The 14,288-nt window shown below is 42.0% G+C and overlaps 1 protein-coding gene across 4 annotated transcripts in view; it reads right to left on the bottom strand.

The window, feature by feature from the left end:
* slc8a3 (solute carrier family 8 member 3) overlaps positions 1 to 14,288 on the bottom strand; it is a 53,553-nt gene that overhangs the window by 953 nt on the left and 38,312 nt on the right. For 3 of the 4 annotated variants that reach the window (XM_086049105.1, XM_086049109.1, XM_086049107.1), the window contains 5 exons: positions 13,672 to 13,778; positions 5,605 to 5,622; positions 4,574 to 4,698; positions 3,140 to 3,239; positions 731 to 1,000 (listed from right to left, as the gene is read on the bottom strand). In XM_086049105.1, the coding sequence (XP_085905231.1) occupies positions 731 to 1,000; positions 3,140 to 3,239; positions 4,574 to 4,698; positions 5,605 to 5,622; positions 13,672 to 13,778 (620 nt within the window). The remainder of the gene's footprint in view (positions 1 to 730; positions 1,001 to 3,139; positions 3,240 to 4,573; positions 4,699 to 5,604; positions 5,623 to 13,671; positions 13,779 to 14,288) is intronic. The other variant, XM_086049108.1, reaches the window with a different exon arrangement.

Genomic DNA, 14,288 nt, shown 5'->3' with positions numbered 1-14,288 from the left:
AGAGAGAGAGAGAGAGAGAGAGAGAGAGAGAGAGAGAGAGAGAGAGAGAGAGAGAGAGAGAGAGAGAGAGAGAGAGAGAGAGAGAGAGAGAGAGAGAGAGAGAGAGAGAAAGAGAGAGAGAAAGAGAGAGAGAAAGAAAGAGAAAGAGAGAGAGAGAGAGAGAGAGAGAGAGAGAGAGAGAGAGAGAGAGAGAGAGAGAGAGAGAGAAAGAGAGAAAGAGAGAAAGAGAGAAAGAGAGAGAGAGAGAGAGACCCTAAAAAAAAGGTAAAAATAATCCAATATGGGTCAACAAAATTTGGGGATTATTCATTTTACCCCAAAAATTGCGTCAAATGAATAACTCTCAAAACAACCAATTTTTGGGAGGTTGTTTCTTGAGTTTATTCATTTTGACCCAACTTGTTGTGTTAAATGAATAACCCAAAAGTTGTATTGGCCCCTTTTTGACCCATATTGGGTTGATTTTTGACTGAGTGAAAATATATTGATGGATAGATGGACGCTAAAAACATTTGGGTAACATTTTGGGGGTTTGATACAAAACAACCCCTTTTTGGGTTGTTTCATGGGTTCATTCATTTTGAGCCCAACTTTTGAGGTTAAATGGTTGGTCCCTTTTTGACCCCATATTGGGTTCTTTTTGACAGTGTAGACAGACAAACAAACAAGACAGAAAGACAGATCAATAGATGGGGGTGGGACAATATCAGTGCTGTGCATGTATCCTGACCCGGCACGGAGGTCCCAAGCGCCACAAAGACGACGGCGGTGACCGAGTCCTTGAGGCCGATGGTGCAGCCGAAGTGCGACGCCAGGTCGCCGATGACGGCGGTGAGCAGGCCGATGATGACGATGGACACCACGAAGCATGCCCAGCCGTTCAGGTAGTCGGTGGGCGGCACGCAGGCGAACAGAACCTTCCAGAACACGGTCAGGAAGTGCATGACGTAGTCGAAGCACGACGGCAGACGCTCCTCGCCCGCGTCGTCCTCGTCCTCATCTGGAAGTGTGTAGCAAGGAAAGGGTGAGAGTAGAAAGAGAAACGAAATATATATATATATAAACACATATAAATATCTATATGTATATATCTATATCTATATCTATATATATATTAGGGCTGTCAAAATTAAGGCATTAACTATGGAGATTAATTTAATTTTCATAACGCACTAAAACAAATTAACTCAGTTAACTCAGTTTTGTTTACTTCCTGGAGGAGCTGACCTCTGCTCACTGTGCAGCCAAACTTAGAGGAGAGTCACTGTCGCAAAGACGGACTTTTACGTAGTTTTACTTTAAAAAGTTGCTTGACGGCTCATTGGAGAAATCCAAAATAACTTGCACACTTTGCACAGCTAAATTCAAATACCATATTAGTTGTACGTCTTTGGTGTATCGTTCAACTGTTGTGTTATACAGGGAAAAAAATCATATTCAAGGATCAAAGAAAGCTAATAGAACCCTCTTTGAATTGAAAAATACTTTTATTTTTTTCCACATCAACTCCAAGATTTTACTCAAGTATCGGTTCCAAGTTTTGTAAAAAAAAATTGTAGTTAAATTACGATTAATCGCAATCAACTATGGAAAATGTTGCGATTAATTAGTTAGATTAATTAGATGAATTAATTAATTAACTCAAATGTCATCGCTTGACAGCACAAATCGATACCTCACTCAAAAATGAAAGTGAGCAACGTCCCAAAACTTTTGCCCAGTCACTCGTTGAGATCTCCGTGTGAAAAGCGTCACCTCCGGTGCAACAAGCCGAGCGAGCGAGCCGAGCGCTTATTCAAATTGTCAGGCCTCGGAAGAGCTGCGTGCGTTTTCCAGCCCGTAAGAAAATCACGCAGAGCGCCGCTGGATTGAATATTTCATGGCGAGAGTGACGATCCGAAAGTTGCTGCTGCCTCTATGCATCATCTGATGAATGAATTTTCACTTTTTTTTTGCCGCCCCTGCGAGCGCTCTGCTGTCCGAACGCGGGCGGGACAAATGCGGATTCTCTTTTCTCAAATTCTAATGCATACATTTCTAGCAGAGATGAGATATTTTGATGCATAAGAATGGGTCTCATTTCCCCATTCGGTGAAAATATTTGCGACACCTGCACAAGATGCAATACAAGAGGCGTTTGAAAAAAAGATTACATTTGAAAAGGAAAAGATTTGGAATGAGCAAACAAACAACTTTAAATGTATTTCAATGTGTAAAATCATTGGTATATACACATTTTTAAAACATAAAATCGACAAATTCCTGATTCTTTACAATTGTACTAAAAAAGGTGAATAATTACAAAGATATATATTTAAAAGATGATTTAAAAAGGTAAATTACACATTTAAAAGAAAGTTATACAATTATATTTTTAAATATTTAACATTTAAAACATATACACACATATTTAAAACATAAAATCTACAAATTACAGATTCTTTACAATTGTACTAAAAAAGGTAAATAATTACAAAGATATATATTTAAAAAAAAGATTTAAAAAGGTAAATTACACATTTAAAAGAAAGTTATAAAAATATATTTTTCTATATTTAAAATGTATTATTATTAGCAGAAAAGTATTTAAAACATATATAAAGTATAAAAGTCCAGAAATTACAGATATATTTCAAAATAAGATTCAAAAGCGGACAAAAGATTTTAAAACCGCGTTAAAAATATTTAAAAATTGATTTCAAATAAATAGCACCCATTTCAAATTTAACAATTATATTTGAAAATATTTAAAAGGCAAAACCTTTTTAAAGTATGTATCTACTATTACTACTGCTACTGTATACCTATTTAAAACCTAAACAATATAAAAATCACAAATTACAGACAGCGATACTTTGAAGTGAAATATAAAATGGAAGCAAAAAATAAATACAACTTAAAGCGTTCAAAAACATTTGACTTCTTGTATGTCAAATCTTTTGCAAACATGCAGCAAGTAAAAAGATCACGTCTGGATGACCTTATAAGTGCGCCCAAATATTAGGAACGGCCCCTCAGTAGACTGACGTTGATGCAACATTTATTTATTTATTGATTTATTTTAACCTCTTCAAGGGAACTTTAATCGAATATACGACCTCTCACTGACTAAATATGAGTGCAGGGGGTCCTGGAGTACCTGCGCTGACAGTGATGGCCTCCATGAACTGCTCTCTCCACGAATTGGTGCCCACCACCAGAGCCAGGTTGGTCTTCTTGATCAGCTTGTCCACGGTGTTCTGTCACGGCAACACAAAACACCAGCGTGACCACATGGTGGCAGCATTGCCTTTAACCTCCTGCCTCAAAGCAGCAGCACACGTCAGTACAGCATTACTTTGGCTTACAGCGTGATTTTGTTCCTTGACCAGGCTCGAAACTCAAACTCAACTCTTAAATAATTTGTTGAAATGTAGAATGCAACACTTAAAGAGGAAATCAAGCCAAACACTTTTTTTCTCAAGACTATGTTCCCAGCAGGCAGAATAATGTTGTGTTAGTGGAATATGAGTGAAGCAGCTAAATCCACCCGTTTTTAGCTATCTCCGGGGGCGGCCATTTTGTCACTTCTGTCGACTGATGATGACATCGCAACTGCACATGGCTCAGGTAACGACCAATCACCGCTCCGCTTCAGAAAACAGGTCAGCCGTGATTGGTCGTTACCTGAGCCCTGTGCAGTTGTGATGTCATCTTCAGTCGACAGAAGTGACAAAATGGCCGCCCTAAGAGATAACTAAAAACGGGTGGATTAACTCTTATTCCACAAACGCAATATTTATCAGAATGCCTTGTTTCAACTAGTGGGCTTGCATAGAACATATTCTTGAAAAAAATATGTTTGTGGAAGGAGAAGGTAGAAAATATCTCCTGGTTTGGGAATTTTATTTTGAAAAATTGTGAGCGCTCGTAATTCCTCACACATTCTCAATTTTTGGGACACTTTTGACATTCGAATGGTTTTAATCGCTTGGGAAATGTGGAAGCAATAGAATGTCCAAAAAGTTGGTGTAATAATAAAATCTGGTGCAGAATATCAAACCGCATGTGTGACAGCAATAACCCAATAAAACGGAATGTTAAGTATTTTCCCGTAATTGCTGCATTTGTTTTCACTTCTGACACATACTAAACCTAAACCTTTCACAGTAAGGTAAACACGTGAACTGATGGAGGCCGGATGTTGTTAAGTGCAGGGGCGGAGCCAGAACGTGGCTAATGGGTGGGCCTGGAAAAATCAGGCTGGGCCTGAATATTTCAAACACTGAGAAAATGACAAACTGAATAATATGAAGTTCAGAGCTTCCTTAGACAACCACAATTATGCCATTCTTAATATTCAAAACAATAAAAAAAACAACGAAAGACAAATTCAAAAAGAATTTCATAATAATTTACAAAAAATTTAAAAGCATATTTTTTTCATGAATCTCACTGGGTGGGCCTGTGCACACCCAGGCCCACCCATAGCTCCGCCCCTGGTTAAGTGCTCTGCCGCCACCTAGTGGCAAAGTGCCTGAAGCTCACTTGTAAGTCAAGGTAAGGTGCATTCCCTTCCCCGCCCCCCCCCCACCTTAAATTCGTAGGATTCCTCGATGATGACCTCCATCTTGGCGTGCTCGCCCAGAACCGGCTTGCCCATTTCGGCGATGCGCTTGGCCTCCTCCTCGTCCGACGTCAACTTCCTGTCTGGAACGTCTGCGCGGACACAGACAGAAAAATTTAAAGGGAACATATATGGGTAATCGACCCTAAACATCAACCCTAAAAATGGCAAGTTTATCCAACCTTTAGCATTTAGCATTTTGCATACACCGTGAAAGATAGCAAGCCTTTTTCAACACTTTATATTAAATAACACCCACGCATGTGGAATGACCAATACTAAAGATTTTTGGAAACAATATGAAACTCGCCAAAATGTGACTTATGAGGCTTTGGCCCGACGCCAGCGAGGATGATTTCAAAACGTTCCAAAAGATAACTTTCCGGCATCTTCTTTCGTGCCATAATGTCAACTTAAAAAAAAAAAAAAGCCCGGCGGTGGTGCTGACGCTCCAAAGTGTGGACACGTGAATGCGGAGGCGGCTCAAGAAGGGAGCGCGGCGGCGCCTGTGTGTGAGAGGTTCCCAGGATGCGGCGCGTGCGCGTGACCAACCCGCCTGCCCGGGCGCCTTGTCATCATGCCGCTCTTTGCTGACAACACGCCTCCCGGCATCAAATATTAACAACAACGCCATTAAAGATCACAGTCGAGTGCTGCTCTGCTCACACGCCGCGCACGCGCGCGCACGCATATAAATCAATTACACAGCGTGCATGGTCGTGTCTTGTTTAAAATTCATGATCATCCAGCATCCTTTTACATTTGCGGCCATCACTCCAACCTGCTCTGGTGGCAATTTAGTAGGATTTTGTGAGAGGGAAAAAAAAAAAAAAAAAGAAAAAAAAAGAAAAAAAGAAATCACACCGAACTAGTAGCGATTACTGCAATGCATGGCAGCTATGTTTATTCTGGCAAATAAAGCGATTTTCTGACACGATCTTTGCTGGTTTTAATTACACAAGCCCATGCGTACACACAGATGCATGATGGGAACTTACCGTCGGCTAGCAGCATCGCTGCCGAGGAGGAGAGGTGAAGATGAGGAAGACGAGGGGAGGAGCAAAGAAAAAAGAATGAGTGAAGGACGTGCAGACGGGGAAGAAGGCAAACACGGCGACGAAGAAAAAGAAAAGGAAAGATGGAATGAACAATACTTTAAGATTTGACTTTCAGTAGGAGGGAGGTAACGATCAATCGAAAATCGATTTAAAATCGATTAATCGAATTGAATCGATGGCGAATCGAACTTGGACATCTCAGCACTCACAAGCCCTATATAGCAACACCTAACAAAAGACAACACACCTATATCATTAGAATATACTAATTAGGAATCCTAAAAAATGATGTTTTAAAAATTTTTTTCATTCCAGATGCAGGCCACATTTTTAATGTGTAGATCAAATTATGCGCTGGCGCCAAAAATCATTGCGTATTGCGCTTGTGGATGGCTGCAGAACCGCACTAGCGCACAGAGACGAGCATGGTAGTGATTTTTTTAAAAATCGAATCGAATCCAAAATCGGGAAACTGAAAATCGAATCCAATCGGGGCTTCAGTGAATCGTTACATCCCTATTCAATAGCATTCTCGCTCTAGTTATGATAAATAAGGCTTGACAATTTAAAATTAAAAAAAAAAAAAGTGTTTAATTCTTTGCCCATAAAAGTTGTCTTACTTCTGAAATGATGAATACGACCCTGGCTGTCAGAACCGAGCACATTTCTCCTCCGAGTCCGCCAGGCGAACTAGCCTTGCTCGAGGCTAACGTTAGCGCCGGCGAGCGCGCTGGCAGCGACGTGTTTCATGAAGGCGACGGGTAACGTCGCCACCTTTTCGTGCGCAAAAAGACGCCAGAATCACGCAGCCGCTTTGCATGTTGGGAAATTTGGAGAAGGTCATCAGTGACAGCCGCAGAATGACATCCAGTATGGAAAGGTTGGTTGGCCCCACCGCCGCCGCCCGCTGGGCGGGCACCAGAAGAGACGAGCGGAATGTCACCGGGCAACTTCTTCTTTTCTATTCCCGTCTGCTTCCATTTGAATGTATTACACCTCGGCACCTCACTGACTGACTGACTGCTGCTGCTGCCGCTGTCGCCATAGCAACAGTTACTAGACGACAACTCGCAGCGACTCTTCAGCCAGGGCGGCGGAAGAAAGTGGGGTGACGCACTACTGTCACCGACAAAAGCTACTTGGGAGTCTTTCCACTATTCCAAGTACCCCCCGCCTTAGTCACTTTAGTCAACCATTTCCATGTTGGTACCGTTCACCCAGAAAAAAAAATTTCAAAAAAATGCACACCCTCAATCCGGGTAGCCGCTGTTCCCCTTTGCACACGTTCCATTCCGCCATCTGATAATAGCTTCAAGTCGCCTAAATATTTTGGAAAGGAGTGGAGCCCTGCAGCTATTCAAGTTTTTAAATTTTTTTTTTTTTTTTTTAATTTTGATGTTCTTTCCAATCCCGGCATCTGATTGCGTACACGGGCACCCTTGAATCCGAGTTGTCATTCTGATGGGCGCAAGATGGCGGCGATGCCACGCTCCAACAGCCGCGGCGCAAATGTCACGACTCAAAGGCCCTCCGGTTGCCGCGGCGCCGCCGGCGCTCAGGAATCATTTGGGAATCACTCCGGGATCACGGACGGGTAGATTTAATTCCAACGGCCGTCGGGACTACTCAAGCATGTACACGCCGCTGACTTCATTAAAACCGTGGCGTCTTTTGCGGAAATGTCAAAATTTCATACCCTAATGAAGGTTGTAAAAAGCTACTTTCTACATTACGGGGCTCGTTTAAAACTCTGGATATCAAGATCCTTTGGAGAAATATTCCCCGTTAATACTTTATGGGAGAAAGAAATCTAGAACTTTCCAGTTTTGAGAGGCAGTACAAGAGGTGGGTGTGAAGTCGCTGTTCTGTGTGAAAGGTATGGGATGGAAGGATGTGAACTAGTAACTTTCCAGCTTTGTTGGCAAACGCCTGTGAAACTGAATATTGGAAAGACGGAATAGAAGAAAGCCGGAAAAGGGGTGTGAGTTTGTTATTAAAAGATTAATGAACACTTGAATCCTTCTTGTATTAAGGGCAGGGGTGTTAAATGGATGTCACGGCAGCCAATACTTTCCCAGAGTCTCTGGACATATTAACGCCATCCCCCTAAGACTTCAATCATAATTGTGTCATCTGTATTCAAGGAGGCCCCCGCTGCACCCTGGGATTGAAGCCAGACTCCACAAAGAAGGTTGAGGGTTTTATTTGATTTTTTTTTTTTTTTTTTTTTTTTCAAACCAGGAAAGAAAATTGAGTTTTTGTGATGGAAGCTCATGAAAGTTGTAAACTAGCAAGTCCATTCGGCAGCCACAGCTCCAACCTCCTGCAGGGTTTACGCTAAGGCCCTGTCTACACGTAGCCGGGGTTTTTTAACAACCGTATATCAACAAAAAAAACAACCGTTTTTTAACAACCGGAGATATCCGCAAATCTCCACTGCGGACGGAGTTTTGCGTTTTCACTGGAAAAACTCCGGGGACGTGTGGATGATGGGGCTAAACGCAGACTTATATCCGGCGTTTTTAAAAAAACCCCGGCTACTTGTAAACAGGGCCTAAAACTCTAATCGACTAGAAAATCCATTGGGAGCCACCCAACCCCCCTGGCCCCTTGCCATCTGTAACGGCTGCAGGGTTCGCTGATAAGGAAATGGGTCGTTATCTTGCACCAATTAGACGGCAAAGTGATTCGATAGCGCTCATTTGGATTTCCTAAGGGGATCCATTGAAGACCACAGAACTCGAAACAGACTTGAGCCACACAGTCCTAATTCTGACAGTCCTGATCATAAAAGACCGCATCCAGCTTGATTCAAAGAGATCTGATCTTAACAAACCTGATCCAGACAGATCAGATACACACAGACCTGGTCCAAACAGTCCTGGTTCAAAAACACTTGATGTTATGACTTCTGATCCAAACAGCCCTGATACACACAGACCTGATCCCAAAAAAATCCAGAACCAAACAGACCTGATGCAAACAGAACTGACCCAGGCATACCTGATCCAAATGGTCTTGATCCAAAAAGACCTGATCCATACCGTTCTGATCCAAACATACATGATATTCACAGACCTGATACAAACCTTGATCCAGAGAGACCCGATCTGAACATACTTGATCCAAACAAACCATATATTCACAGACCTGATCCACAGAGACCTGATCTGAACAAACTGACCCAAAGAGGGGTGATCTCCTAAATAGACCGGATCCAAACAGTACTGACCCAGACAGACCTGTTCCAAACGGACCTCATACATTAAGGTCATTGACATTTTTATACATTACAATGCCCTTTACAATACCATGCCCGACTACGCCCTGTACATTACAACCGATTCCCGTGTCCTTTATATTATTCTGTCATACATTACTAAGACATTTACACTTTGGAGTCATGATCCTTACTGCGTCCTTTACATTCTTACGCAATACGATGTCCTGTGCCATTTACACTTATATCCCGGACAATACTATGGTCAATGCTTACTATACATCACAGCCCTGTATATTGCTTTGTCCTCCACATTACTGTACACTACACAATTCCACACCACTACAGCAGTAATAGGTACATGTCCTGGCAGATTATACAACACTGTCTCCCGTTTGGGTCTTCAAATTCCCAGCTGAGCTAAATCCGGCATTTGCAGCTCCAGCCAACAAAGGTAAAACAACAATTACTGTATACCTCCACTGCACAAAGCTCAACATCTTCATTGCAGGTCAAGTTGCGTTGAGCACCATTAGCTTTACTTTTAAGGCAACACAAAGGGCGGCTCCGTCGCTCTTCTTCCTCCTCCTGCTGCTGCTGCTCAGGATTTATGCAGCTGGCGACCCCCGCCTGGCGAAAGCCACGTAATGAGCTCAAGGTTCCGTCCGGCCGAGGGATTCACGCAGCGACGAATCGGCAGGGCTGACAGCCGGTTGGCTCGCGTGAAAGCTCAAGTGGGGAAAGCAAATCTCGGGGGGATGCCGCTCAAATATCCAATCACTATTTCGTACGGAAATATGTCATGGAAAACGACCTTCTTGCAATGATGTCGATTTAAGTCATAGGATTGAGGTTGCTCAGGTGGGAAGGAGGGCAGCGATTTGAGACAATTAAACACCTCCCCCAAATTACGATGACCTTACACAAGTAAATGTGTCCCTCAAGCAGCCACAGCAGTGCACAAATAAATGCCTCTCTTGAATAATAATCAACTTCAGACAAATAATTAATGATCCCTCAAATGATCCACATTAACTTCCCTCAAGCAACTATCAAGTTAAGACAAACTCTTCCACTAATTAAAGATTCAACACCTCCCTCAAATAATCAAGCTTGAGTAACGATCAACTTAAGACACATAAATACCTCCCTCAAGCAATCATCAACTGGGGAAAGATACCGCCACCCTGTTACAACCATCAATTCAACACATATAAACACCTTCCTCAAGCAACCATTAATATCAGACAAATAAATGCCTCCCTCAAGCAACCATCATCTCAAAACAAAAAACACTTTGCTTGAGCAGCCATTAAGTGAATGCAATCACTTCCTGCAAATAGTCATCATTTTAATACAATTAAATGCCATCCTTAAGCAACCAGAATTTCGAGACAAATAGATGCCTCCCTCAAACAATCAACTTCCGACAAATACCGGTACGTCTTTTAGACAGCTATCAATTGAGGAGAAATGAAATGCTACTTCAAGCAATTGTAAAAGTAAGACAAATAAACGCCTCCCCAAGCAACCATCAAGTTCAGAAAAATAACCGCCATCCTCAAGCAGCCTTCAAATAAAGACAAATGTTTCTCTCAACAATTATGAACTCGATCAAAAAAAGTAACACTTTCTTTTAAGTGGCCAACAAATGGTTCCCTAAAAAAAAAAAATCGAAATATCGTCGCTGTCATGTGAAAAACACTTATCTCCATTTTTTTCAATTTTCTTATTTTCAAGTGAATGGTTTTATTAATTAATTTATCCCCCCCCGCCCAAATTGGACATAAGTGTTTTTTTTCCACAGGACAGCGACGATATATAAGACAAATGAAAATTGAACTCATGACAAATAAACGCCTCTCTCAAAACAAACCCAGTAAAGACAAACAAACACCTCCGTCAAACAACTGAAGACAAATAAATACCTTGGAATAGAAATCAACTCAAGACAAACTTCCTCCAAGCAACCATCGAATCAAGACAATCAAAGGCCTCGCTCAAATAATCATCACATACATATGTTTCACAGAATCGCCGCGCATTTGCGCGTTTGATGCGGCGTTTTCGTGCTGTCGGCTTGCGTCGAGTGAGTCGGGTGTGTGTCGCCCACGAGAGGCGAGACTGCTCAGACGTCAGCGGGTGATGAAGACGCCAGATGACGGGCGGCGGCTAAGCGAGGCGCATGTCAATAACCCGACAGGCTTAAAGTAAACGCCTCCCCCTCCCGGGAGCTTGCGGCGCATGCGGGCGAGCCACCCGAGCGTCCCGTGCGCTTCACGCAGCGGCGCTCGCGTTCATTGTGACGCTAATGAGCGCTTTTAATCTCCGACCGTGAAAAGCTTTCATTCCGCTCATCTTTTATGAACGCGCGCCTTATGCTAATCTCCCTGTGTTCATATGTATATTGTAGCTCATAAGAGATGATTGGGTTTGTTCGGGCGCCTTATTAAAGGCCGAGTGCAGGAGCGTAATGGATGAATATTAAATGAGAAGTCTTTGTTTGGTTTGCTTGCTCTGGTGCGCGGCAGGAGCCAACAGCGCTTCTTTCTCCTCCTGCCGGCGTTTTCTTCATCTACCTTTTATTTAAGACTCTCTATTTAACAGCGCAGCTCGTTGATGGCGCTGACAAGCTAACTTTGCAAGCCCCGGGGAAAAGTGACTCCGTTTCTTTCACATTGGTAGGAGTTGTTGGTATGTAGGTGAAGGTTGCTTGAGGGAGGTGTTTATTTTTCTTAGGATGATGATTGCTTGAGGGAGGCGTTTGTTTGTCTAGTTGATGCTGATTTGAGGGTGGTGTTGATTCGTCTGAAAGTGTTTGGTTTTTTTTGTCTAAAGTTGATGGTTACCCGACGGAAGATTTCTTATGTTGATGACTATTTATATTATTTGAGGGAGTCATTCATTTTACTTAAGTTGATGATTATCCAAGGGTGGTGTTGATTCATCTGAAAGTGGTATTTTTTTTTTTTTACAGTGGTGTTTGTCTAAAGTTGATGGTTACCCGACGGAAGAGTTTGTCTTATGTTGATGACTATTTATATTATTTGAGGGAGTCATTCATTTTACTTAAGTTGATGATTATCTAAGGGTGGTGTTGATTCGTCTGAAAGTGGTATTTTTTTACAGTGGTGTTTGTCTAAAGTTGATAGTTACCCGACGGAAGAGTTTGTCTTATGTTAATGACTATTTATATTATTTGAGGGAGTCATTCATTTTACTTAAGTTGATGATTATCTAAGGGTGGTGTTGATTCATCTGAAAGTGTTTTTTTTTTTTTTACAGTGGTGTTTGTCGAAAGTTGATGGTTACCCGACGGAAGAGTTTGTCTTATGTTGATGACTATTTATATTATTTGAGGGAGTCATTCATTTTACTTAAGTTGATGCTTATTTATGAGTGGTGTTGATTCGTCTGAAAGTGCCATTTTCTTTACAGTGGTGTTCATCTTTGGTTGATGGTTATGTGAGGGAAGAATTTGTCTTATGTTGATGATTACTTCACGGAGGCGCTTGTCTTAAACTGATGTTTGCTTGAGGGAAGCGCATTTGTCTTAAGTCGAATGTTGTTTAAGTGGTCGCTTAGATTCTTTGCATTTAGTTGATGATTTATTGAGGGGGGACTTCATTTTATGCGTATGATTCCTTGATGTGGCATTTATTTGTCTTTAGTTCATGATTGCTTGATGGAGACATTTGTTTTACGCTGATGATTAGAGGGAGGTGTTTATTTGTCTTGTGTAAATTGATTAGTTGAAGGAGGCATTTATTTCTGAAACGCTAGCATGATTGTGCATCTGAAAAGGAATCTCGTCTGCGTCGCTGTGCACTGTTCAGACGGCACTGCCACAGCCTATAACGTAAACATCCGCAGTGTCCACGCTTTAGCCAACACTAAAGTGTTACTCTGAGCTCCGTCCACACCAGCCTGTCCACCTGGCCTCCAGCGTGGTTAGATAACAACATCGCATTAGATAACGGCCCCCTCATGAAAAGGCCCGATGGACTTTTTTTTGGGTCGGAGTTTTGTTTTCAGCAGACGTTAGCAAGCGCGGGAGCGCAGCGTTAATGACAGTAACACTTTGATTCACGCGGCATTGGCATTTAACCACATTCAAAATACAATCGCGGGTAGTCAGAGGTGCTCTTATGTATATTATATTTAACAAAATCTGTGGCAAAATACAGCAAGAGGTGGTCATTTTTGCAGTAAAATATGAGCAAAGTATTATTGGATGAATGCTAATGACATCACGTGCAGCTAACATTAGCGCTAGCCGTCAGGTGATGTACAAAACTGTTTAAAGGTAACGTCGTAGCCCAAACAAATGTATTCTAAAGATTTTCTGTTAAAACCTCATTTGATGACAACGCGACGAAACGGCAGTCAGCAATTTTAGCATTAGCATCAGCGAATGTAACAAAACACAACAACTTTAAACCTAAGTGTATTAGACCAAACAATATTCTTTGCGCAAGCCGTCAAGGTGAGACGTCGATGACGTTTCTTGCTGTGGTTGAAGCTTAAAACAAAATTACACTTAAAAATAATTTCTTGTAAAACCTTGTAGTCAAGTAAAAAAAAATGTTAGCATTAGCATTACCATCCGTTTACCCAACAAAGTACGGGTCAAGATGTTACTTTTGGAGTTAAAATGACACAGAAATGGATTGTTATATGGACAAATGGGGCCAAGTGCGGCTCAAGTGTAAGAAGAGGAGCCGCCAACTCCCCAAAAATAGCAGAGGAAAGGTGAAAGCCAGAAAGCAAGCGTGAGAGCAGCGCACCTTTCTGGAGACTCATGTCCACCATGCGAGGTTCGGCCAGCTCCAGGAAGAAGTTCTTGTTCTTCTCGTACTCCTCGTCGTCGATGACTTTCACGTGAATGACTTTGCTGCGAGGGCCACGAGGAAGAGCAGAGGAAGAAGAAGAGGAGGAGGAGGAGGAGGAGGAGGAGAAGAAGAAGAAGAAGAAGAGAAGAAAAGAAGAAGAAGAAGAGAAGAAGAAGGAGACGTAGAAGGGAAGGTTAATATGCGATGGAAGGACACACGGGAAGTGGGATTAATCAGGCTGAGCAGGTGAGGCGTGGCGAACAATGCAAACGTACAGTGAATTATAAACGGAAATGTATTCGACCAACCAACAACTCCGACCGATATCTATTTGACCGACCAATAACAGGAACCAAAGTGTATTTGACCAACCAATGACTCAAACCAAATTGTATTCAATGACAAATAACTGAAACCTGTTGGACTGGCCAATGAGTGGATGTATTAGATCAAGCAATAACTCTAAACTATCAGCAGGTCTAGTAGACTGGCCAATAACTCAAAAAATAATTCAATAATAATTTACTAACCATTTAAAAGTTGTTGGTTTTTTTTTTCATGAATCCCACGGG

Source organism: Filicampus tigris, chromosome 13 (assembly GCF_054856515.1).
Source record: "Filicampus tigris isolate MCC_2025a chromosome 13, RoL_Ftig_1.0, whole genome shotgun sequence".
Taxonomy (NCBI): domain Eukaryota; kingdom Metazoa; phylum Chordata; class Actinopteri; order Syngnathiformes; family Syngnathidae; genus Filicampus; species Filicampus tigris.
The sequence above is the reverse complement of the archived record's forward strand: the minus strand, read 5'-3'. Positions and strand labels throughout refer to the sequence as shown.